The 25365-nt window shown below is 52.4% G+C and overlaps 1 protein-coding gene across 10 annotated transcripts in view; it reads right to left on the reverse strand.

Moving 5' to 3' along the window:
* Positions 1-2149: 2149 nt before the first annotated feature.
* The window catches only part of PCMTD2 (protein-L-isoaspartate (D-aspartate) O-methyltransferase domain containing 2), a 35129-nt gene continuing 11913 nt past the window's right edge, over positions 2150-25365 (reverse strand). For 7 of the 10 annotated variants that reach the window (XM_047770545.1, XM_047770551.1, XM_047770550.1 and 4 more), the window contains 2 exons: positions 21968-22091; positions 17000-19689 (listed from right to left, as the gene is read on the reverse strand). In XM_047770545.1, the coding sequence (XP_047626501.1) occupies positions 19310-19689; positions 21968-22091 (504 nt within the window). In that variant the 3' untranslated portion in view covers positions 17000-19309. Of the gene's footprint in view, positions 2338-10423; positions 11049-11135; positions 11215-12761; positions 12839-16999; positions 19754-21967; positions 22092-25365 lie in introns of those variants that run through there. The other 3 variants (XM_047770552.1, XM_047770553.1, XM_047770554.1) reach the window with 3 other exon arrangements.

Below are 25365 nucleotides of genomic sequence, written 5' to 3' on the forward strand. Positions count from 1 at the left end.
CAGACCATGCAGGAATTGAACTTGAGATACAATGGCAGAACCATGTCCCTTTTTCTGGGATGAGGCAAATTGTCCAGAGACTGGAGGTGCCCTGTAACCCAGGCCCAGGTCTGGGTACCTCTTTGGGCTTCCCCCAACCCATCTTCCACCTTGAATGTGAGTCTGAAAGTGCAGCCATGGAGCAGAAGAGGGGGTTCTGCTCGTCCTCTGGCACCCTCTGGTGGACATGGGCTCTAAAAGCAACTCCCAGGCCGCCTTCTGCATCCCTCAGCAGAACCCTGCTCTGATCTGGCCCAGGCTCCTGCCAGCATGATTTCCTTATTCTTCTCCTCTCAGCCCACTGACATACCCTACAGGCAGAGGTATCACTATCTCAGAGTCGCCGGGGCACCTACACCCACCCCTGACATAAACCCATCCCTGAAATCAGCCATACACCTCTCTTTTTAGGTCAAATGAGCAGCCTTTGAATGTCAGCACCCTTCAGCCCTGGACCCAGCTTGAAATCAAGGATCACCCAGGCTTTCATCATGTTACCTGGACTGGGGTGGGTTCCTTATCACTGGGGTGGGCAGAGCAGCAACAGGACCAGGCGGGAGGGCAGGGGGAGGTTTTGGAGGATCTCTGGAGAGAAAAGGCACAGGGTTCCCAGAATATCCACCAGGTGGAGTCTCTGGTACCTCACAGCCAGAAGCCCAGCTTTCCAGAAGTCAAGCTGCACTCCAGCCTGATTATAGAAATGGTACACCCAGGACTCCAAGTAGGTATTTCTGGATCCAGAGATCTGCCTACAGTCAAAGGGCAGACCCCCAACAGGCTGTCAAACTCTCCAGCCATTGGGACAACTGACCATGCAGGAATTGAAACATAGATGTGATGGCAGGAATATTTCCCCCTCTCGGAACAGGCAAATTTGGAAAGAGGCACCACATACCAAAATGGGAGGCTCTGGGCACCTCCTTGGTGTCCCAAGGACCCATCTCCAACCTTGCCTCTGAACCCAAAGGTGAAGTCTGGGTGATGCAGAGGGGTGGCTCTGCAGGTGCTCTGGCGCCATCTAGTGGCCATATTCTCTAACAGCAACTCTCAGTCTTTCCTCTGCCTCCCTCAGCAGAACCCTGGTCTACACTGGCCTGGGCCACTTGCCAGCTTGATTTCCTCACTTGTCTCCCTCCCAGTGCACAGAAATGCATGATGAATGGGGTAGGACTATCTCAAAGTCATCCAGGGCACTCATCCCACCCAGACCATCCCACTCCCTGAATCAGACACCCTGCTTGGTAATCGATGGAGCCTGCTGGCCATCAACCAGCACCCCTCAGCCCCGGCACCCAGCTTGAGATCCAGGACCTTCCAGGCTTTATTCACTTTCCCTGGATTTAGGCAGGTTCCTTGGCACAGCCTCCACCCCAGAGGAGGAAGAGGCTCAGGCAGAGCAGGAAGGAGGAGGTAGAGGGCTCTAGAGAGAAAGGGCAGAGGGAGAAGCTGAGACCCGCCCACCACACCACCACCTCAGATCGCTGCATTCACCACCAAAAGCCCAGTTTCCCAGCAGCCAAACATCACACCAGCCTGATCCTAAAACACCACACACCCAAGATTTAAGCCAGGGGTTTCTGGGTCCGGTGTTGTACATCAAACAAGCAAAGGGCACTGAGGCCCTAGGGAGCGTGTCAAACTCTCGACCCATTGGGCCACCTGATCATGCAGTGACTGGACCTGAGGTGTGACGGCACAACCATAATCCTTCTCTGAGTTGAGGCACATTGGCCCACAGGGTTGGAAGTACCACGTACGCAAAGGCAAATATCTGTGAACCTCCTGGGCCTCCACCAATCATTTTCCACCCTGTATCTGAGCCTGTTGATGCAGCCATGGAGCTGCAGAGGGGCGGGGGTTGGGGAGCAGAACTTCTGCTGTCGCTCTGGCACCATCTGGTGGGCAGGAGCCCTAACAGCACGTCTCAGCCCTTCCTCTTCCTCCCACAGAGGAACCCTGCTCTGCCCTTGCCTGGAGCACTTGCAAATGAGATTTTCTTTCCCGTCTCCCACTCAGCACACTCAAATGCACCGCGGACAGTGCTGCGACTGTCTCACAGATGGCCAGGCCACTCGCAACACCTGACTTTATCTACCACCCGAAATCAACAACCCTGCTATTTAAGTCAGGACAGCAGGCTTTGAATCAGCAGCCTTCCTCCCCGGGACTCAACTTGGAATCCTAAACAACCCAGCCATGACTCACCTTGCATGCATTTAGACAGCTTCCTTCTAATGCCTGTCTTGCAGATGCTGAAGTGGCTCAGGTACAGTTGGAAGATGGAGGTTGTGAAAATCTCTGGGGAGAAAGATCCCGTCCATAAGAACAGCCCATTCCCCAAAAGTTCATCTCATGGACATACTATATTCATGACTGAAGCCCAGCTTTCCGGAAGCCCAGCTCCCCTCCAGGCTGATTCTAGAAAACTGCACATCTGACACTCAAGCCAGATGTGTTTTCTGGGTCCAGAGTTCTGTCTGGAAACAAGCAGAGGACACTCCGACCCCAGGCACCTGTCTATCTCTCTCTCCTTGTGGCCACCCGACCAGACAGGAATTGAATTAGACACCTGATGGCAGAAATCCATCCCCTGAGTTGAGGCACCATGAACACAAACACCAGGCTCCACGCACCATGTCGAAGATCCAAGGGTGGAACTCCAATCCCCTTCTGAGCGTGGAGATCCAAACAGGTAGGTACAGGGAGCGCTGCTGTGCGCTGGCGCCCTCTGGCGGACATGTGCTCTAACAGCAGCTCTCAGCTCTTCCTCCGCCTCCCACAGCAGAAGCGTGCACTGGCCTGGGGCACCAGCCAGCCTCAGGTCCTTACTCCGCTCCCTTCCGGAGCAATGCAATACGCTACCAGCCAGGTATGAGCAGCTCACTTTCAAGCAAGACGTTCACCCTCACGACACCACCACACACCCCGAAATCAATGGGCCCACTTTATAAGTCATGTGAGCAGGCTCTGAATGAGTCAGCACCCTTCAGCCCTGGGAACCAGCATGAAACCAAGGCCTTTTTCACACTATCTGTTTGCAGGTAGCTTCCTTGGAACAAGTGTCTGTCGGAGGAAGAAGAGTCTCGGGTGGGAGTGAAGAAAGAGCGTGAGGAGATCTCTAGAGAGAAAGAGCACTGGTACGAGCACAGCCTGTCCCCAGAAACAACTGGGATGACACAGTGCATTCACAACCACAAAGCCAGACTTCTAGAAGCTCAGCTCCACATGGACCAGCCTGATTCTAGCAAACTGTATGGCCAAAATTACAGCCAGGTATTTCTGGGTCCAGAGTTGTGCTTCCCAACAATCAAAAGAGACTCAGACTCAAGACAGCCTGTCAAATTCCCTAGCCATTGGGTTGCTGGACCATGCAGGAATCGAACTTGAGATGCGATGGCAGAACTGTCCCCTTTTCTGAGAGGAGACAAATTGCCCAGCGTCTTGGAGGTGCCCTGTAACCCAGAATGACCTCTGGGCCCCTCTTTTGGCTTCCCCAACCCATCTCCAACTTTGTGTTTGAATCTGAAGGTGCAGCCAGGGAGGCTGCAGATGGGGCTCTGCCAGTGCCCCAGCACATTCTGTTGAGACGTGGGCTCTAACAGCAGCTCCCAGACCTTCCTCTGCCTCCCTCAGTGGAGCCCTGCTCTGCTCTGACCTGCTGCCAGTGTAATTTCCTTCTCTCCCTCTCCGCCTCCTGAAATACCCTGTAGGCGGGGTTATGACGATCTCAAAGTCACCAGGGCAATTCCCCCCACACAGACCCAAACCCACTCCCTGAAATCAGACAAAAACAAGCCCCATTTGAGGTCAAGTGTGCAGGCTTTGCATCAGGCAGCACCCTTCAGCCCTGGACCCAGCTTGAAATCAAGGCTCACCCAGCATTTCTACACATTACTCGGACTTGGCTGGGTTCTTTGTCCCCGGGCTCGGCAGAGGGGGAAGAGGCTCAGGTGGGAGCGGGGGAGGAGGTTGTGGAGGAGACCTCTGGAGAGAAAAGTCACAGGGAGGACCACAGACCATCCCAAAGTAGCCACTGGTTGTAAACCCTGGTACCTTTCTCAACCAGAAGCCCAGGGTTCCAGAAGTCAAAGTGCACTCCAGCCCCATTCTGGAAAACAGTCTTAAGCCAGGTATTTCTGGATCCAGAGATCTGCCTCCAGACAGTCAAAGGGCACTCAGACCCCAGACAGGTTGTCACCTCTCTAGCCATGGGGACACCTGACCATGCAGGAATTGAACTTTAGATGTGATGGCAGAATTATTTCTCCTCTCTCAGAGGAGGCAAATTTGGTTAGAGGGTCAGGGGCACCATGTACCAAAATGGAAGGCTCTGGGCACCTCCTTTGGTGCTAAGGACCCATTTCTAGATATTCTTGGAGCCTGAAGGTGAAGTCCGAGCCGGGGGAGCAGCTCCGCTGCTCTCTGGTGCCAGCTGCTCTAATGCCCTCTGGTGGCCAGCTGCTCTAATGGCAACTCTCAACCCTCCTGCCTCCCACACCAGGACCCTGGTCTGCACTGGCCTGGGCCAGTTGCCAGCCTGATTTCCTAATTCCTCTCCCTCACAGCGCACTGAAATACATGAAGGGCAGGTGTAGGCCTATCTCAAATTGGCCAGGGCACTCCCCCGAGACCACCCCACTCCCTGAAATCAAAAACTCTGCTTGGTCACTCAACAAAGCCCACTGGCCATCAATCAGCAGCCCTCAGCCCTGGCACCTGGCTTGAGATCCAGGACCTCCCAGTTATTCGCTTCCCCTGGATGTAGGTAGGAATCCTACATCCAGAGGAGGAAGCGGCTCAGGTGGAACAGGAGGAAGGAGGAGGTGGAGATCTCGAGAGAGAAAGGGCACAGGAATGGCTGAGACCCGCCCCCACGACACCACCCCAGTGATGCACCACATTGACCGCTAACAGCCTCACTTCCCAGAAGCCAGTGTCACCCCAGCGGATTCTAAAATACTGCAGGTCCCAAGGCATAAGCCAGGGATTTCTGGATCCAGTGATATCCTCCAAACAAGCAAGGGGCGCTCATGCCCCAGGCAGCCTGTCAAACTTTCCACCCACTGGACCACACGATTGTGCAGAGACGGAACCTGAGATGGGACGGCAGAACCTTCATCTTTCTCTGAGCTGAGGCACATTGGGCCACAGTGTTGGAGGCACCATGTAGCCACAGGCAAATGTCTGGGAACCTACTTGGGCCTCCACTAATCATGTTCTACCCTGATCTGAGCTTGGTTCTGTGGTCAGGGAGCTGCAGGGGTGGGGGCAGCTGGTGGGGAGGTTTGCTGTCACTCAGGCGCCACCTGTTGGACGCAGCATCTAACTGCCAGTCTCAGCCCTTCCTCTGCCTCCCAGAGGAACCCTGGTCTGCCCTTGCCTGGGCCACGTGCCTGCGTGGTTTTCTTATCTGTCTCCCTCTCATCACACTCAAATGCACGATGGTGGGGGTTGTGACTTATTCACAATCAGCCAGGCCACTCACCACACCCGACTTTATCCACTCCCTGAAATCAGCAACCCTCCTATTTAAGTCAGGACAGAAGGCTTTGAATCAGCAGCCTTCCTCCCCAAGACTCTGCTTGGAACAGGAGGTGCTTTTAGAGTTTGGGACAGAAAATAGGGGCCCAGACAAGGGCAGGGTGGATGCAAGCTTTCACTCTCCCTCAGAGTTGGTGTTTTGTGGCCCCAGGACTGGTTCCGGGGGTCCTCCGCTCTGGTTGTCACGTGTTGGGGGCTTCGTTCTGCAGAGGGACTCAGAGGCTGTTGTGCGTGTTCCTTGAAGGAGATCCAGGACTCGGCCCCAGGGCTGCCCTGCTGCCTCTTGACTGGTCTCCTGTCTCTGCCTCCCCTCCCTTCCCTGATGAGCAGCAGTTTGAACCTGCCCTTTGGGAGCTCAGGGGAGGTCACGGAGGCCGAAGCTGGTTCCCTAAAAACCCGAAGCGGGGGACCCAGGAAGGCTTGTTCCCAGGACGCCCCAGGGCCTGCTCGGCCTCGGCACCGACGGTAAATGGAAGTATGCGGAGTCTTCAGAGGTTTCCGAGGGAGGGAGAGTGGCCAGACTGAGAGAGGCGGGGGATGAGGGAGCAGAGCCAGGGCCTGATGGTCGGAATATCAGTCCCGGTGAGGAAGGTGCCTTGGCAGAGTCGCCAGCTGCGGCAGGAAGGGGACCCCTCCAGGGCCCAGTGTGGCTCCTGTCTGACACTGGGAAATGAATTGTCTGAGGGGACACACGGCTGGCAGAGTGAGAGGCTTCTTGGGAAGGACGCCCAGGCGGAGGGCAGCAGGGGAGGGAGCCCAGGAGAACGGCTCGGCCATGTGGCTCGAAGCCTCAGGTGTTATGGACCGGGGGCCTTTCTGGTGGCACACGTGCTTCTCAGCCGAGACGGAGCCTACGGATCAGGGAGGCTGGTCGTCTGCTCCCCTCCCGCGCCCTCCCAACCCTCCCACTTTGTCTCCAGGGCAGCACCGTGTTTCTCCTCAGGGCCACCTGCTGTGACACAACTCCTGCAAAGGCTGGGGTCCTGCCTGGCCCAGGGGGGCGGTTTCAGCGGTTCAGTCAACAGTGCCCTAACATGAGCACCATGAAAGGCCCTGCAGAGGGGGCCCGGCTTTCTCGGTCTGCCAGGGCCCTCGCCCCACCTGACACCACCCCCCAGCCTGCCATCACTCAGCCGCCCTGCTTTTAAATGCACAGGAGCGGCCGTTAAATCCATCTGGACCCTTCAGTCCTGGGGCCCAGCTTTAAATCAGTAACCTCGCACCCTTTCCTCATGTCACCGGGTTTTAGGCATTTTCCCCCCTAACAGGAGTTGGGCAGAGAAGGAGGATTTCAGATGGAAGGGAAAAGGAAGCTGGGGATCAATTTCAAGAGAAAGGGCACAAGGACGAGCATAGCCCCCCCACCCAAATAGCACCCCTTTCACACCCTCCATTCATGACCAGCCCAGCTTTCCTGAGGCCAAACCCCTTGCAAGCCTAATTCTAGAAAACAGCACACCCAGGATTCAAGCCAGGTATTTCTGGGCCCAGAGTTCTGCCTCTGGACAACCAGAAGGCAATCAGACCCCAGACAGCCTGTCCAAATGTCTGGCCAAAGGGCCACCAGACCAGGCTGGAAGTCACCCCCATAAATAAGGCAGAACCATGTCCCCTCTGTGACATTCGGCAATTTGGCCAGAGGGCCAGAGGGCACCGGGTACCAAACCCTTTTCTCAGGGCACATCCTTGGGATTTTGCCCACCCCATACCATCCCCAGTTCTGAGCCTAGAGGGGCCTCCAGAAAGCAGTGGGCTCCTCTGGTGCTGCAATGCCCCCTAGTGGCCATCGGCTCTATAAACAATTCTCAGCCCTTCCTCCTGTCTCCCTCCCCCACCCCAGGGGCTGGACTGACAGACCCCAGGTACCTGCCAGGCTGACTTTGTTTCTCCTCTCCTACAGTGAAATGCCATACCGAGGGGATATTTTTCTCTCAGTGTTTCCCAGGGCGCATACCCCTCCCCACCCACCCCACTATTTTGAGTCAAGCTATATCACAAGGCTGGCTTTAAATCAATCAGCCCCCCCCCCCCGTTTTTTTTTTTGTCTTTTGTCTTTTGTTGTTGCTATTTCTTGGGCCGCTCCCTCGGCATATGGAGGTTCCCAGGCTAGGGGTTGAATCAGAGCTGTAGCCACCGGCCTACGCCAGAGCCACAGCAACGCGGGATCTGAGCCGCGTCTGCAACCTACACCACAGCTCACGGCAACGCCGGATCGTTAACCCACTGAGCAAGGGCAGGGACCGAACCCGCAACCTCATGGTTCCTAGTCGGATTCGTTAACCACTGCGCCACGACGGGAACTCCCTAATCAGCCCCTTTTAATTCACGTGATCTGGCTTTAGATCAGGTTCCCCCAGGAGGGGTCAAGGACAGAAGGAAGCAGCTAAGATGGAAGAAGGAGGGTCTTTGGAGAGAACTCTCAAGAGAAAAGGCACAAAGATGAGCACAGACCACCCCCAAAAGACCCCCACATTGACACACTGCATTCACGACCAGAAGCCAAACGCCATGCCAGCCTGATTTGAGAAAACTGCAGGTCCAAGATTCAAGCCAGGTAATTCTGGGTCCAGAGCTGTGCCCCCAAACAATCAAAGGGGACTCAGACCCGAGACAGCCTGTCACACTCTCTAGCCATTGGGCAACCTGACCAGACAAGAATTGAACCACAGTGTGAAGGCAGTATGTCTCCTGAGATGAGGAAAACTGGGGCAGGTGATCAGAGGTGCCCTGTACCCAAGCCCAAAGCTCTGGGCACCCCCTTGGGGCTCCACTGACCCATCTCCTACATCTGAGCCTGGAGGTGCAGCCAGGGAGCTGCAGTGGGGGCGGGGGCGCTGCTGGGGCTCTGACACCCTCTAGTGGCCATGTGCTCTAATAGCAACTCTCAGTCCTTCCTCCGTCTCCCTCAGCAGCCCCTGGGGCACCGGCACCTGCCAGCTCGATTTTGTTCCTCCTCTCCCTCTAAGCACAATGAAGAGCCCCCTACAGATAGAGTATTTCTCAAAGCCTCACAGGACACTCACCCCAACTTACCCTAACCCTAACGACCGTAAAACACTCAGCTGCCCTGCTGCCCCATTAAGTCAGGAGAGCCAGCTTTAGGTCACCCTGCCTTAAGTCACAAGACACGCCTTTAGGTCAGACCCCCATAACACCGGACAGGAGGAAGAGGCTCAGGTGCAAAGGCAAGCAGGATGTTGGGGAGAAATCTCAAGAGAAAGGGCACAGAGATGAGCACAGCCTGCCCACCAAAATACCACTGTACCCCCACCCTTCGTTCATGACCTCAGCCTCACTGTATCCCTAACTGGACTTAAATGTCCCTAACTAAGGCCCTGTGCTGTCCCACCTAAAGCACTGCAGTGTCCCTAAAGCCCTGAGCTGTCCCTAACAAAGTCTGGGCAAGGTCCCTTACTAAGGCACTGAGCTGTCCCTAACTAAGGCTGGGCAAGGTCCCTCACTCAGGCCCTGTGCTTTTGCTGACTGTGGTGCTGCACTGTCCCTGAGGTGGGCCTGCCCTGTTCCTAACTACATTTAAGCTGTCCCTAACTACGGCTCTGCGCTGTCACTAATAAGGCGCAATACTGTCCCGAACTAATGCCCTAAGCTCTCCCTAAGTAAGGCTTTGAGGGCTCCCTAACTAGACCTAAGCTGTCCCTATCCAAAGCCCAGCTCTATCCCAAACAAATGCCCTGAACTATTCTTAACTCGGTCCCTACCCCCTCCCTAACTAAGGTCCTGCATCTCCCCAACTAAGGCCCTGTGCTGTCCCTAATCAGATCTGGACAGGTGGCCTCTCCTTGGGATGTCACACATCCACACACACGGCCATGGAATTTGAGGGAAGGAGGCACAGAGGCCCAGCTAGTTCCTAAGCAGGAGGATGTGGGCTCAGCTGTGTCCCCATAAAACTCACATGCTGGATCCCTAACCCCCAGGAATCCAGGCTATGACTGTCTTTGGAGATGGGGTTTTTCTAATGCAATTGGACAGAGGTCCTACAAGAAGAGACCAGGACACAGGCACAGGGGCGATCCACGTGAGCACATGGGGAGAAGACGGAGGTCCACACGCAGAGGAGAGAAGCCCCGGGAGGAACCAGCCTGCAGACACCTTGATCTCAGACAGCATCCAGGCGAGGAGACAGGTCTGTTGTGTAAGCGCCTGGACTCGGGCATTTGATGTGGCAGCGCCGAGCAGACTCAGACGCAGGGTAAATCAGCCCTCAGGCTGGGCACGCTCCATCCCCTGCGCGTGAGTTACGGCAGCTGAGGAGGGTCCCCGGGGAGGGCGTGCCAGAGGAGAGTTCAGGCACCCCGCGCGCCTGATCTACACGCACATGCATTGGTTTGTCCTGTACACGCGGCCACACCCGTCTGAACCGCAGATCTGGCTTCACCACCACTGGGGACAGGAGCTTCACCTGCTGGGGGACACCTCCTCCGTGACTTCCAGAACCACAAGCACCAGGGAGCTCACACCCACGTGCAGTCCCACTTCACAGGACCCAGAGACGTGCGCTAGCGCCCTGGTGACCCTGCTGCAGCAGAGCCGCCCGGCGCCCACCACAGCCATGATCCGTTACCCGCTCACGGTGCCCTGCCCCCGCCCCCAGCCTGCCCACCCCTGCAGCTGGGGCACAGCGTCTCCTGATACTGAGGGGAAGAGGTGGAGGTGGTGGGGCCTGGGCCAGCCTCTGTCCTAGGACGCAGGGCATGGTACACCCACCCCCTCCTGGTTGGAGTCCTCCACCCAGAAGCAGGGAGGAGAAACAAGGGGGACAGAGCCTGGCCCCGACACCCCCTGCCCTGGACCCTCCCATGAAGGGGACAGAGACATCTTGAGCTTCAGCCCATTGCGGGGGGAGCACTTTGTTCCAGTAACAAACATTCGCCCTGAAAGCTGAAGTGCCTGTAAAACCCTCCCCATCAGGAACAGAAAGGAAGGCTTCATCTCATCACACTTCCCTCAAACCACAGCCTGTGCCGAGACCACCTCTCAGGTCATAGTGCTTCAGGGCAGCCCCTTTAAAAGACGCCTGGAGTCCAACTCCCCAAGGTCTGCCTTCAGCTTAAAGGGGACGTTTCCTTGACAACCAGGCTTCACACGCTCCCAAACGCTTCTCCTTCCAACCCCCCATTCTAGTCTTGCTGAGCCTAAAGGGACAGTGCCGTCATCACCTGCCGGAAAGTGATGCCTTGAAGCCCGTAGTCATCAGTTGCCTGATGCCACCGAGGATGGACTCCCAGAGGGGCCGGCTCTGCAAGGCAGCCTCTCCCGGACTCGGCACTGGGCTCCTCTCCACCAACAGGGTGAAGTGGCGGTTCTCACGGGACGTGGTGGAAGAGCTCAGCTTCCGATGCCGCCAGGCCTTGCTCCTTTCCAGATGCTTCCAGAGTCCTCATTCTCCCCAGACCCGCACGCCCGTGGCTGCGTCTGTGCCCGTCAACGCAGCACCTTGGTCTTCTCTTAAAATGAGGGTTATTTTACACACAGAATACATTGAATGGTGGCCCCAAAAGCAGTGTCCCCAAAACATGTGAACAGGGCCATACCTGGGAAAAGTGTCTTTCCAAATGTAGTTGGGAGGAGGTCATCTTGGGTTGGGGGGGCCCAAAATTCAATTTCAGAGTCCTGATAAGAGACAAAAGAGGGACATAGACACAGAGGAGAAACGACGTGAAGACGAGGCAGAGATGGAGGGAGGCAGCCATGAGCCTGGGGACCCCTGGACACCCCAGAAGCTGGAAAGGGCAGGAGGGACCCTCCTCTGGAGCCTCTGAGGGACTTCAGCCCTGAGACACTTGATCTCAGATGTCTGGGTCCCCAGGACGGGGGGAGGATGGATTCCTGTTGCTTTAAACCACCCAGCTTGTAGTCACTGGTTAGAGAAGCCACAGAACAGCCACACAGACCTCACACTGTAGAATCCTGGAAGTGTGGGTCTCTCTAAAGGCAGATAGAGGCTGGATTAGAGAGACCTCAGAGTCAGCATTGGACCTGCAGAAATTCTAAAGCAGCAGCTAGGACCCCACAATGTTGAGGCGTCAAGTCTGAAGCCCATCCCTAAAGACTGCACACGGCCTCCCCAGGTTCTTACACTTGTTCACGTGGGCTAAGGTTTTCAAGCCTCATTGGTGACTTTCAATTTTGCCACTCACCTTTTTTTTTTTTTTTTTTGCTTTTTAGGGCCCCACTTGCGGTATATGAGGTTCTCAGGCTAGGGGTCTAGTCAGAGCTACAGCTGCCGGCCAGCCTGCATGACAGCCACAGCAACATCAGATCCAGGCTGCGTCTTGGACCCACACCACAGCTCACAGCAATACTGGGTCCTTAACCCACTGAGCAAGGCCAGGGATGGAACCCGCAACCTCATGGCTCCTTGTCAGATTCGTTTCTGCTGTGCCATGATGGGAACAACCCCCCCTTTTTTCTTTTTCCCTTTTTTTGCCATTCATCCTTCTAGTTAAGAACCTGCCAGTTACACAGACGAAAACAGAATGAGGACACGCACTACCCCGGTGAACAGTCCTGAGGTTGGTCAGAGGTGGGGAATTTTCTCACATGCAGCCAGCAGCCCCCACAAGAGCACCCTCACTGGAAAGCAGGTGAACCCTGTGGAGGCGTCTCTGAGTAAATGTTACCTGACCCCAGGCCAGCTGCACCTGAGCCTTACCCACCTTCCAGGTAAACCACCTAAATATATGCAAAGACTTTATTTTTTTATTTTATTTTTTTTTTTTGGTCTTTTTGCTATTTCTTGGGCCGCTCCCTCAGGCATATGGAGGTTCCCAGGCTAGGGGTCCAATCGGAGCTGTAGCCACCGGCCTACGCCAGAGCCACAGCAACACGGGATCTGAGCCGCGTCTGCAACCTACACCACAGCTCACGGCAACGCCGGATCGTTAACCCACTGAGCAAGGGCAGGGACCGAACCCACAACCTCATGGTTCCTAGTTGGATTCATTAACCACTGCGCCACGACGGGAACTCCCTGCAAAGACTTTAAAGGCTGGACAAGAGGCCTTGGCGCCATGCCCGTGACAGCATGCTCGCCAAGCCGGTGCCTTCAGGCCACATGGGATGGTCCTGGCCTAGGGGCTTTTCTGGAAGCTTTTTCTCTGCCCCCTGAGTAACCCCTCCTGTCCTGGCCCCCACTGCCTTTTTTCCTGCTTCCTCACCTCTGCCTGGGGAGAACTTCCAGTGGCAGGTGCGGGTAACTCGTCCTCTTCTTCAGCAGATCGTGGCCCGGCAAGTCCTACAGAAGGTCCAGCACTCAGACCAGGCCACCCACAAGGCTGTGGCCCCTCCCTCCCGCCAGCCCAGCCCCACAGCTACCGACGAGGTCAGGTCAGGTGCTGCAGGTGCTCTCGCTGCCTGGAGGGGCTATTTATAGAGACCTCAACCCAGCACACCTGGGAAGGGCTGGCTGGCCAGGTCAGGCTGGCCAGGTCAGCCTGGCCAGGTCAGCCAATCCTCAAACATCAGGGGCTCCTGGTTGCAGAAAATGGGCCTTGCTGCATGGCCAGGTACAAGGAACAGGTGTGAGCCCTGAGGGTCAGGATAGACTTAGGGCTGCATCTCTGGCTTGTTTTCTGATTGTTTTAACTGGCCCATGAGTAGGAGAAAATTTCAAGAAGACCCTCCCCTCATGAAAGAAATCCAGGAGTCAGGGAGAGGAGGGGAGGGGAGTAGAGACAGGAGCCGGTACCCTGGGTAGAGTGGAAGCCTCTGGAAAACCCAGTGGAGGGAGGCTGCACAGAGTGAAGCCTGGGGGCACAGACCTGCCCAGGAGCTGCTGTTAGTTCAGATCCTGCTCTGAAGGGCTCAGGAGCAGCCCTTACCAACAGGTGGCCTGGGGTGGTCTGCAGTGAGGGCTCTGTGCACGGTTCCTGCTTGCCCAACACGGTCTTGGTGCCTGCCCAGGTAGGCCCTGTGCCTGGGAGGTGCCTACCCTTGTGAGCCCCAGGGGCTGCTGGGCAACTGCCCAGGTGAGCTCCATATCCTGGGAGGGGCCTGCCTTGTGAGCCCCGTGCATTGGGAGGGGCATCCTCTCTCTGCGGCCAGCACAGAGTTGCTGAGCATGAGGCCTCTGTAGGCAGCACTGGGACAGATGAGAACCAGGAGGTACTGCAGGTCCTTGGACCCCCACCCGGGCTCATCCAGAGGGGCAAGGTCAGGAGGTGCTGCCAGCCACTGTGCTGCGTGAGGGAGGCCCCATGGGTACCTCTTGCTTCTTCTTCCTGACACCATGGAGGCTTCCTCAGGACAGAGCAAAGAGCCTGCCCCAAGCTGTAAGAGCTCCTGGTGACCCCATAGGGTCATGGGAAGGGGGGAACCAGGCAGGAGGGGAATGGGGAGCAGGGCACAGCCATGGGGCTGGGGACCAACGGGGCCTTGCCTTTTTGGGTCTGAGCTGGGAATGGACAAGCAGGTGGTGAGTGTGACCCAGGAAAGCTGCCCTGGTGACATAAGGTTGAACCCACTTCAGAGGGACAAGCCTCCGGGGTGACCCCAAAACAGGACATGGGATAGACCCAGGAACACTGCGTAACTTGCCAACAGAGCCAATACCCACACCTTCAATAGTATCTTCAGCTAAAGACAAAAGAGGGTGTTGCGTGGGGGTGTGGAACTTCGGGTGATAAAAAGCAATTCACATGGATATGGAAAAGCAATGTTTGGTAAATAAATGCTTTTGGGGCCTAGCAAAAACAACGAGACAGAATAGATGCTGATTAAAAATTTCTGCAAAAAACATTTAGCTTTTTTTTTTTTTTTTGCATTTATCTCTCGTGATAGTTTTATGGGTCTTGATTGTTTCCAGCTCAAAATAATCCATATGTCAAAGAGACATTTTGGACTCTGGCAAGTTTTGCTCCCCTACAAGGGCATCCAAAACGTCTACCAGAGACAAGATACTCATCGGACGTAACCCTAAACCACCTCAAGAGAGCCTAGCCACTTACTCCTGCCCTAAACCAGCTCCTGACTCCTTAAGGAATTACAGCAGAAACCGACCACAATACTCGCAGGGCAAATTTAACAAAACCATGGCTTTATGTCTTTGTAGCCCCGCCCTTCTCTTCCTCAGAACTTTTCAGTTTTACCTGTATCTTCGTCTCTAGAATTGCAACTTTTTCTGTGTGTGTCTTTTTAGTGCCGCACTCGTGGCATATGGAAGTTCCCGGCTAGAGGCTGAATCAAAGCTGTAGCTGCCGGCCTGCACCACAGCCACAGCCATGTGGGATCCTTAACCCACTGAGCACGGCCAGGGATTGAACCTGCATCCTCAAAGATATTAGTCGGGTTCTTATCACTGAGCCACAGTGGGAACTCCAGAAGAAAGTGCTCATGTTTCTTCCCAGTTTTGAACCAGGGACCTTTCGCACGTCAGGCGACTGTACATACTATGGAAACACGTAGAACTGCAACTCTTAGGACCCCAGATAAACTCTTTCATTACTTGCAGCTTTCTGCATGGTTTGTCGGTCAGCATTACACACAGGCTTCTTGGCCTTAATTCGGACTGTCCTTTCACCACCGAATGCAGGGAGAGCACCTTCCACGTGAGAGAGTTGTTTCCTGCTCTCAGGGAGAGACAGATGAGGGCTAAAGCAGCCTTCTTGGATCAGCATCTCCTCAAGTCGCCTCAACTCAGAATAATCCCTGTGCTGCAGCCCTGGAGCGCCCACCCTGCGCCCCCACGATACACAGGGGCGGGAACACACGCACACATTTCCTGTGCTCTTCAGCTGAGCACATACAGTCCCACAGGTAACTTTTTCATAGTATCCCCCCAACAAGAAGAGCCAGGGATCACTGAAGAGATGGCTGCTGCTAGAACTGAAAGAGTAGACATTTGAGCCAGGATAATCTTGAAGTATCAGAAAATCAGGAAGTACCAAGAAGCAAAACAAAAAGCCCACAAGGAAAGCGGGAGTGACGTCGAAGGACAGCGGGGCCGATGGGAAGAGCTCTCAGCCAAAGTGGGAGGAGCAGCCCCTGTGGTGCCTAAAACGACTCTCCAGGGGCCACGCTGGTAACATAAATGACTGCACAGGTGGCTTCTGTTTTTCGTTTTTCCTTTTATGGCTGCCCCATGGCATGTGGAGTTCCTGGGCCAGGGATCAGATCCGAGGTGCAGCTGCAACCTAGGCTGCAGCTGTGGCAATGCCGAATCCTTCACCCCCTGTGCCGGGTCGCAGGTCAAACCTATGTACCAGCTCTCCCAAGATGCCACCGACCCTGTTGTATCAAAGTGGGAACTCCTGCACAGGTGCTTTTACAAATGAGGTCACACAGACATCTCCATGCAGGAGAATTCCAAATACCTAATGTAGATGCTCGGGCACCCATCAAGGAGCTGCACGAACCCGTCTCCTGGAGTGTGGGTTCCTGTCAAGGCTACTGGGACAAGGAGAGCCAGAGAAACTGCCACAGCCCCGAGAGCCTAGACAGACATGACGACTATATGCCATGCGGTGCCCTGGATGGGAGATGGGACAGAACGAGGTAGAATAAAAGAAACCTAAATAAAACACGTACTTTAGTTAATAATAAGGTGTCAGCGTTTGTTCATTCAATGTGACAATTCTGTATAAACCTAGAAACCGAGGAGAAATTACAAGTCAAAATAAGAAAAAGCTATTGCATCGAGCTAGAAATCTAGAATAAATGTGAGGCTTTGCCATCGCTGCCCCAAACTGCACTCTACTGTGATTCCAGAAAGACAGCTGACTGAAGTCAAAGCAGCACAGCTGGTGTATAAGACACTCTGCCACCAGAAAGGGCATCCCTGCCTGACAACACGGGTGCCGATTCAGACCTCAGCCTCCAGAACTGTGCGGAATACATTTTTATGGTGTATAAGCCACCCAAAACTCCCAATTGCTGTTTTGTTACAACAGCCAGATGGGATTTAAACAACCAGCAATGATGTTTGCAAAAAATTGAAATTTGAAATGGAAAAAAAAAAAAAATGAGCTCATTTACAATAGCACCTCAATACTTTTAAGTCTGGATGGACCATGACCCTCTGACCCTGGCCCTGGCCTGACCCCAAACCCAAACCCTCACCGCCTCCTGCCCCGTAAGATATGCTGCCATTAACCCATTATCTTTTATTTAACATTTTCACAACATGGGAAAATTGTGCCAAAAAACTAACCACAGACATTCTCCAGACGCCTATGCTCTCGTGTGTCAGAGCAAGCCACTTTTCTCTTGGGCTATTCCAACTTCCTGGATTTAATGAGAAACCATGCCTCCCCTCGCTGTGCCAGACTGATACAAAATTCAGCAATAATATAAATCGTGAAAGAAAACATGATTTTAAGCTTGTTTTAAAAGATTCTTGAAAACAACGTAGCCAAGAAGTTCAATTCTACACAGGAAACAGAAGCAGTGCCAAGAAGGCTGGACTGTCTCGCTGCCTTTATTGGGATCTTTTACACATCAGCTCATCACAGGCTTTGTTCCAAATGTCTCACAATGATCCCCTGAAAGTTCCAGACTGGCAAAAGGATTTTAAATATACAGTTGATTTCTACTTTACATACTAATACTTAGGAATTTGTTATTTGTTTGGTACATGTCTATGGCTTCACTACTTTCAAGACAAGTCACATATGAAAATACAGACTAATCAAAACATCGAAGTCAGCATTGTCTCGGATGTGGCTTACAAAACGGAGCTTGCAGGCAACACAGACTGTATACAATGGACCCAGTGAGAACGGAAGACGGCGTCTCATCCTAACTCTGGAGAGAGGGGCTTAAGCAGGGGAAACTCATCTACCACGGCCTTCACGTTGATAAGACAGGTCAACACCAAACTAGGTCACATATATTATATCTATATATATATTTTTAACCAAATTCTGGTTTAAAAATAACACACCAACAATACGTAAATAAAAATTAGGAAAAGCTTAACACATATACAGGAAAACATGCCTTACGCATTGTAAAGAGTTTTTACAATCTAGCAAAAGGCAAAATGTGGTTGGAAAAAAATGGAACCCACATACAATCATAGGAAAAAAACCTTGTCAAGCCACCTAATGTAACAGTTTCAGACGTCATTTATTTAATACAAATGATAATGTGTCCAAAAATGTCCATGTGTTGCAGAGGCCTCTACAAATCAATTAGAATAATATCAGCAAAATCTTCAAATGAAGTGTTACCCAGTAAACCTAACTCATGCTTTTTTCTCTGAATGAGGCTTGACTTTCCGTTAAAAGCCAGGTAAACACAACTACGCAGGAACCATCTTTACAACAGCTTAAATTTACCAGTCTAGGGCAACATACCTGTTTTCCCAGCTATGCATGCACACAGTATTCTTCGATAAAATGACTCAGTTACTTTAAAAACAGCATTAAAGATGGAAAACAAAACCAAACCAAACCACAGAACTCAGGCTGGTGAAACCACACAGACACGGAACCCCCCAACATCCAAGAGGCTAAGGGGATAAGCTTCATCCTAACATCTAGACAGTGACTCCTCATCAGCACTCTGATTTGGGGCTTATTGCTAACATTTTACACTAGTCTTTGGGAAAAACTGAGAAGTCTGAAAAGAACCAATGTTTTGGAAGAAGCGATGTCCTCTGGAAACACCCTGCCCCCTGGCTGGCTGACAGCTTTCCTTCTAGACCCGTGGCTTGAGGGTGAAAGCTCTTGACACACGGGCTGGAGAAGACGATTTAACATGTCACTGTGACGCACGCTGTTCTCCTGCAGTGCAGCTACTAAAACACACACATTTGTTCGTAATAAAAACTACAAAACTAACAAATCTTTTTCTCCAGAATTATAAAAGATAAAATCTATGAATCAGTACTCTAATGAAGAACAAACACACCCACAGGCTGGCTGTGAGAGCCCCACCCGTCTGCCATCCGTGGATCTGAGCCCCGGCCTCAGACGCTGCGGCCGTGGCCGTGGCCGTGGCCGTGGCCGTGTGGAAGCTGGTCGGCGAGCGTCTCTGTTGCTGGGTGAGTCCTGCGGCTTATCACCTACACACAACACTTGCTTCCGTCTTCAGGACAGTCTTTGAGGATTACTCAGTATTGGTTCTTTTTAAGGTCACAAAAGGTGTCAGGAAAAACTTCCTTGGGATTCTTTTGAAATTCTAGAAAGACATCTGGCAATTTGATACTTTCAAATCTCGTCCTCATCAGTATATTTCCTCTTTAACATGACAACCGACAACTCACTGTAAGATTTAATCAATTTACTTAAAATAAGGGAGGGCTTTTCAATAATATATCCCCGCTCTACAACTAAAAGATTTAGTGAGACTCAGTGCCAGTAACTAAGCTGAGTCCATAAAACGCAAATGCAGGTGTGTCCCGCTCGGCAGAGATTTTACACACTTACAAACTTGTGCTTTGTCTCATCTTTTATATGCAAGGCAGGTTAATCTCAACTTCAGTTTTCCTCTTCCATGCAGACACATGGACCTCATGCAAGAAACGTCACCGAGCCACGTCCACGCAGACCCCAGTGTCTCCGGAGCACGAACCTCCACCCCTTGTCCAGGAGGCGTTCTGTCCTGCTCCTTCCATCTGTCGGAGTGTTGAGAGGTCAGAGCACTGATGAGAACCCTAGAGGACAGTCAGGGACAGAGCAGACAGGACATGCAGAGCAGAGCGGGCGCCTTCCTGCCACATACCCGCCCGAGCGCCCTGGGCACAGGCCCCCTGCCTGGACCAGGCTCACTTTTCTCTGTAATAAAGCAGGTAATACTTCAGGGGGTCTGGCAGGGGGAGGCGCAGGACCTTCTCCCGCAGGAAGTTCACCGGGGGGCCTGGCTTTGTTTCCAGCGGGGTTTTCGCCTCTTCCTCCCGCCGCTCCTCCTCTAAGTCTTCACAGCTGTTGTCATCTGAGGGGCTGGAAATGCGACTGGCAAAGACCTCTTTGTCCAAAAAGACAATCGTTTCCATGCGACGGCGGCGAACTCTCCTCCGTTTAAACCTGGGAGCGTTCTTCAGTCCGTTTCCCTGTTTGTTCACCGTTTCCTGGTGGATGATCCTTTTAATGGTGCCCCGGATGGCAATGCGAGCCAAGTCCTGGAGGCTGCGAACCGCCAGGGGTGCTGCGGCGCAAAGAACAAACACATCAGGAGAACAAGAGGGCGTTCTGGGCCGATGGCAACTCCTCTGCAATCAGACAGCATTTTTCAAGAGATTTTCAAATACGCTAACCCTCAAGTTAGGTAAGAACAGGAGGCCGTACTGCCCGGCTCGTAAAGCAGTGGCAGAATAAGAACCAGAGTTACAGAGTGCCGGTTCTCTGACAAACAGTCTCATTTCTCTATTTACCGTGTTCACGGAAGCATTCTGTTTGACCCAGTAAAAATGGAGTGACTCTGTGGTTCCAGCATCCTTTTATCTAGTTTAGTATTTTCACAGGATTTTAGAAATTCAGTATTTGTTCCTTTTTTATTAAAATAGAGAAAACGCAGATCCAAAACATTCTTAAGAACAAAAATCCCAAAGCACATCAAGGAAAAATAAAACCTGGCATTAAATTAAAGTTCAGTCTAACGCCGGCAACACACAGGTAGCAAGATAAGGGCTTCGAGGCGGGGGTGGGTATTAGGGTCGTGTGTTTAAATACCTTAAGCTGAAAATCAGCACCACTTTTCACCCCAGAACCCACACCACAGGAAAGGCCCCTATGCTACCTGTAACACTCCTCACCCCAATCAGAGGCCTGTGCCCGCTGTCCCAAGGGAGCTGCAGGCCCTCTGTCAGCGGCAGCCCTCTTTCCAGGATGCGGGAGGCCAGCACTGAGCCATCCTCAACTTGCCCACCGTAGCTTCCAATGCCCTGGCTCTCCTCCCTCACCCCCACCCCCAGACCGCTGACCAGCTCCTTCTCAGCGCATGAGACCTCCCAACAGCCAGCTCTGGTTTCTCCGGCTCGGCCCACCTCGTGGCCCACCTGTTCCTGGCCCACCCACATGCTGAGGGCCACCTCACCCCAGGCCCATGTCTCTCCTACTGCCTCTTCTCTACCACCAGCCTTGTGAGTTTCCTGGAGAGGGTCTCCTCTGCACATGCTCAGTATCCCTCAGTGTGACACCCACCCTATGGCTTCAAATAACAGCGACCAGCCGAGGCTCCCAGGGCAGACCCACCTCAACCACAGAGGCCAGACACCACAGACTCTTGCACCCTCCCTCAGAAAGGCCCCATGTGCCTCCCCTGAATCCCAGGCACTGCAGAGCCTGGAGTCTTAATTTCAACATTTCTCTGGCCACCTGACTCCGGCCATCCTGTCACTGGTCCACCCACTCTGACTGCTGACCCCGCTGCCCTGCACAGCACGCAGCCTCTCCATCAAATGACTTAACTAGCCTCGGAAACTCTGGCCCAGGAAGACAAAGCTACAAGTAACTGGACTGGTCACTGGGGACTCCTAACTGGAGTCATGTGACTGTTTATTGTGCCACATTTGCTGGGAGGCCCTGGCCTCAACCCTACCTCTCGGGGTCATGATTCTCACCCGAGCAAGGTCAAAGCCTCACACCAGGACAGTTGTCTTCAGCCAGACCCCGGCCTGTGCCTCCAGCCTTCAGAACTCTGCTGGGGCTCTGGAAGGTGGTGGCCCCCACCCTGGCCAGTGTTTGCTTACTTGTTCTGGTGGGATTTTCAGGGAGGAAGCATTCCACACACTCACCCTCGCTGGCCACCAGGCTAATCCAGAACACAGAGGCACCACAGCTTTTACTTAACCCATGTGATGGGGCGCTACCTCCTCCGTGAAGACTCTAACCTGCCCGCCCGTCCAGTCTGACCACACCGGGCGTCCACATGGATGTAACTGTGCCTCTGCTAGACTTCCGCCCCTTCTCTTCTCTTTCTGGGGAGTCCCTCTCACCCCTGAAGACCAAGCACAAGCATCCTAAATTAACCCAAAATAGGCTAAAAACATAATTTTTAAAATGCGTAAAAATCACCTGTAAAACTTTAAGGTGTCAGTAGATGGAAAAATACTTTTTTTGGGGGGGTCCCTTTTTTTGCCTTTTCTAGGGCCACACCCGTGGCACATGTAAGTTCCCAGGCTCAGGGTCTAATCAGAGCTGTAGCCGCCAGCCTAAGCCAGAGACACAGCAACGCTGGATCCGAGCCGCATCTGTGACCTACACCACAGCTCACGGCAACGCCAGATCCCTAACACACTGAGCAAGGCCAGGGATCAAACCCGCAACCTCAGGGTTCCTAGTCGGATTCGTTAACCACTGCGCCATGATGGGAACTCCCGAAAAATACTCTTTAACATTAAAAGATTCCTTATGAATTTTATTTCCCTTCAAATTCTAATGAGAGTAAAAAGATCTAGAAGGTAAGTTAGGATCTCTGTACTTACGTAACCGGACAAGTCTGGATTTTCCTGATTCTGAATGGCAGGGCTGGATCAGTGGAGCGAAAGAAACAGCCAGAATCTTTTTGGTTTCCCAAGCAGAAGGACCAGTGCGAGTTATCTTCGTCAACTATCCCAAAGACAAAACCGAGAATATTCCAAAGATTTGACTACCGGTAGTTTACATTTAAATATAATCATTTCTATATACAACCTAAAGAAGACACAGACATTAATAATGAGAAAACCTGAAAATATGGGCCCCTAATGTGCTATGACATGAATTACACATAACTTAGTGATATTTTTGCAAGTATGTTTAGCCTGAATACACTCAAGCTTCTAGTACAGAAAGTACACACGACAGAAAAAGGGGTTAAAGGGAAACGAGAGAGGAGCAGTCTGACCAGGGACGTGGGGTCCCGACGAGACGACTTTCTTGGATCCTCCATCCGTCCATGTCGTGCGGGGAACACAGGGAGGTGGAGGTAATTCATTAAAGACACACCAACTGGAGTTTCTGTCGTGGCTCAGGCCGGCGGCTACAGCTCCAACTCAACCCCTAGCCTGGGATCCTCCATATGCCACGGGGGCGGCCCTAAAAAGCAAAAAAAAAAAAAAAAAAAAAAACACACCAACTACCTGCAACACTTCAACTGAGACTGAATCCAGGCTGTTGTTCTGGAGGGCAGGACCTACAGGAACCCCCTGCAACAGCCAGGAACTTGGCAGCCACCCCCCCTCCCCACACCCCCCGAGCAGCACTGCCCTCCCAGCCTGTGCCACCTCCCCAAAGCCAACAATGCCACCCTCACTCCCGGGAGGCTCACTGACATGTCTGCACGAGCTCCCGGGTGACGCCCCCTGTGGCACTAGCTAGTGCACTACAGCGAGGGGCAGCCAGCAGTCCTGGGAGTCTCGGGACCGGGGGCTCCAGCGAGACAACACAGTCGTCCAGGGTGTTCCATGATGGCCTCAGGCTCCAAGGGCCCAAACAGGCCCCAGTACTATTTCTGGTCAGCTCTGACACGCCGAGATTATCGCTCTCTTACCTAAAGATACCCAAGCCAGCAAGTCCTCTAAAAACTAAGAATCTGTGCCCTGGCTCTCAGAAGTAAAGAACTAAGGAGCCACGTACCGGACAATCACCAACAATTCAGTGCATTCTTGTACACCAAAAATCTTTTTTCAAAAACTTTTTAAAAGAATTTCTACTTATAACAAACATGAAATATTTGACTATAAAATGTAAACTATATAGTAAACCTTACAGAAAACTATACATCCCTATTTCATGTTCTAGATAAACAGATGAATACTGAAAAGATATCTTCAATCTGGAATTAATCTAACACAGTTCCAATAAACATTTCAATGTAGTTCTGCAACACACCAAAAATGTCTAAATTCATTTGTACAAGTAAACATGGACTTAAGACAGTAACTTCAGGAAAAAGAGCAAACATGGGGACATCAAGCCCTGTCACACACTAAAAGCTACCAAATCAGCAGTAAGAAGACCAGCAGCTGCCAGCAGGGGGCTCAGCCCAGCTCCTCTGCTGCACTGCTGAGAGCACTGCCTCTGAACCGGCAGAGGGCAAAGATTAAAACAAAGCCTCCGGTCAAGCACTTCCGGAGGAGACCACGGATACAGACAAAACTAAGATAAGAATGCACGAGAGTTCCCACTGTAGTACAACAGGATCAGGAGCGTCTCAGGAGCGCTGGGACACAGGTTTGATCCCCGGCTCAGCACAGCAAGTTAAGGATCCGACGTCCCCATAGCTGCAGCTTGGACCTGATCTCTGGCCCGAGATCTCCATATGCCGTGGGGTGGCCAAAAAAGAAAAGAGAAGAAGAACATGCAGAAAAAGATACACAGCCTCTACACAGCAGCAGAAGACTGAAAGACCCCAAATGCCCACCAAAAAAAAAAAAAAAAAACCACATTCTTATGCACCAACAAAAAGTTTTAAAATAAACAAAATAGGAGCAAAAAAAGAATTTCACGTTCTAATGAGCATCAAATGACACAAAACTTAAAACCATCACCTCTCCTTTCTCATGTCTGGGTTGGGGGTGGAGTGTAAAGTGCGTACACCTCACGAAGCAAAAGGTTGGAGAGAAGTGTCTACTTCCACGCTCTTAAATGCAGATAAACTGGAAACAAACCCAAAACTGATTATCTACAGGCGAAGGGAGCAGCGTGGAGGGGGCAGGAATGGGAGAAAATGCTGAGCGTTCCTTCTTTAGACTTTGGAATCTTCTCACTATTTTAACCAAGTTACGATCCCCAAAAAGGCAACCCCTCAAAACTGAAAGAAAAGTAAACAGATGAGCCGACTGTCAGGCTTACAGGGAGGCATTGTTTCCGGGGACTTCAGAGGTAACAGGATGCACGTCTCCAGCGGAAGACGCACCACCCCTCCTCCCCCCAGATCCTGACCAGGTTCCAGAAATCAGGCTGTTGATAACGAGCAAGCTGGATAACGAGCAAGCTGAGGGGTTGGGGACCAGGCCTTCAGTGTGGGAGAAGAGTGATACTGACTTAACACGGGAAGGTAAGTAAAACGCTCCGGTCTTTTTTTTGGGGGGGTGCACTCTGAGGCATAGGAAGTTCCCAGCCCAGGGATCAGATCCGCTGTTGCAGCCGCAGCAATGCCAGATGTTTAACCCACTGTGCCAGGCCAGGGATTGAATCTGCATCCCAGCACTACAGAGATGCTGTCGATCCTGTTGCACCACAGTGGGAACTCCTAAAACCCTCTGATCTTGATGCTGAATTGGAAGTAGGAGGGGGAGAGAGGGAGGGGGAGGGGGGGCGGGGAGAGGGAAGGGAGCTCCTCAGTTCTACAGACCACTGAAAAGATTAACACGGTATCGAGTGACTTCCGCAAAAACCCCAACTGCAGTCTCTAAATACCAATTCCCATGGAACTGAAAATGAACAGAGAAGAGCCTCAGAAACGGTTAATTCCAAGTCCGTGGTAAAAACACACAACTTAAGTCTGGAACATCTTTTCTTGCCAGAAAGCAACAAAACTGTCAAAGACTCGAGGTTGTATCAGGGCCCAGGAGCAACTCGGGAAGGCCCCCCTGGCCAAGGTGGGACAACGTGAGATTCAATAAGGATCACACATGAGTAAAATATTAATTATGTTTAAAGCACGAATTCATTCTCAAACCGAAAAAAATCAAACAAAACCTTGTCGGGCATCACCCTTTGGCAGATGCTAGAAAGCCAATTATTAGAAAAACTGATAAAACAAAGGTTAAGAATCAGAATTTATCCTGCCTCTCCTAAAAAGTGTATCTCAGGGTAGCCAGGTAACTGAGGCTGTTTCTCTCCAAGTATTCCAGCTACGAAGAGGAGAAATGATGGCATTAGAACGTATTATTCTGTG

The sequence above is a fragment of the Phacochoerus africanus genome, chromosome 3 (assembly GCF_016906955.1).
Source record: "Phacochoerus africanus isolate WHEZ1 chromosome 3, ROS_Pafr_v1, whole genome shotgun sequence".
Lineage (NCBI taxonomy): Eukaryota > Metazoa > Chordata > Mammalia > Artiodactyla > Suidae > Phacochoerus > Phacochoerus africanus.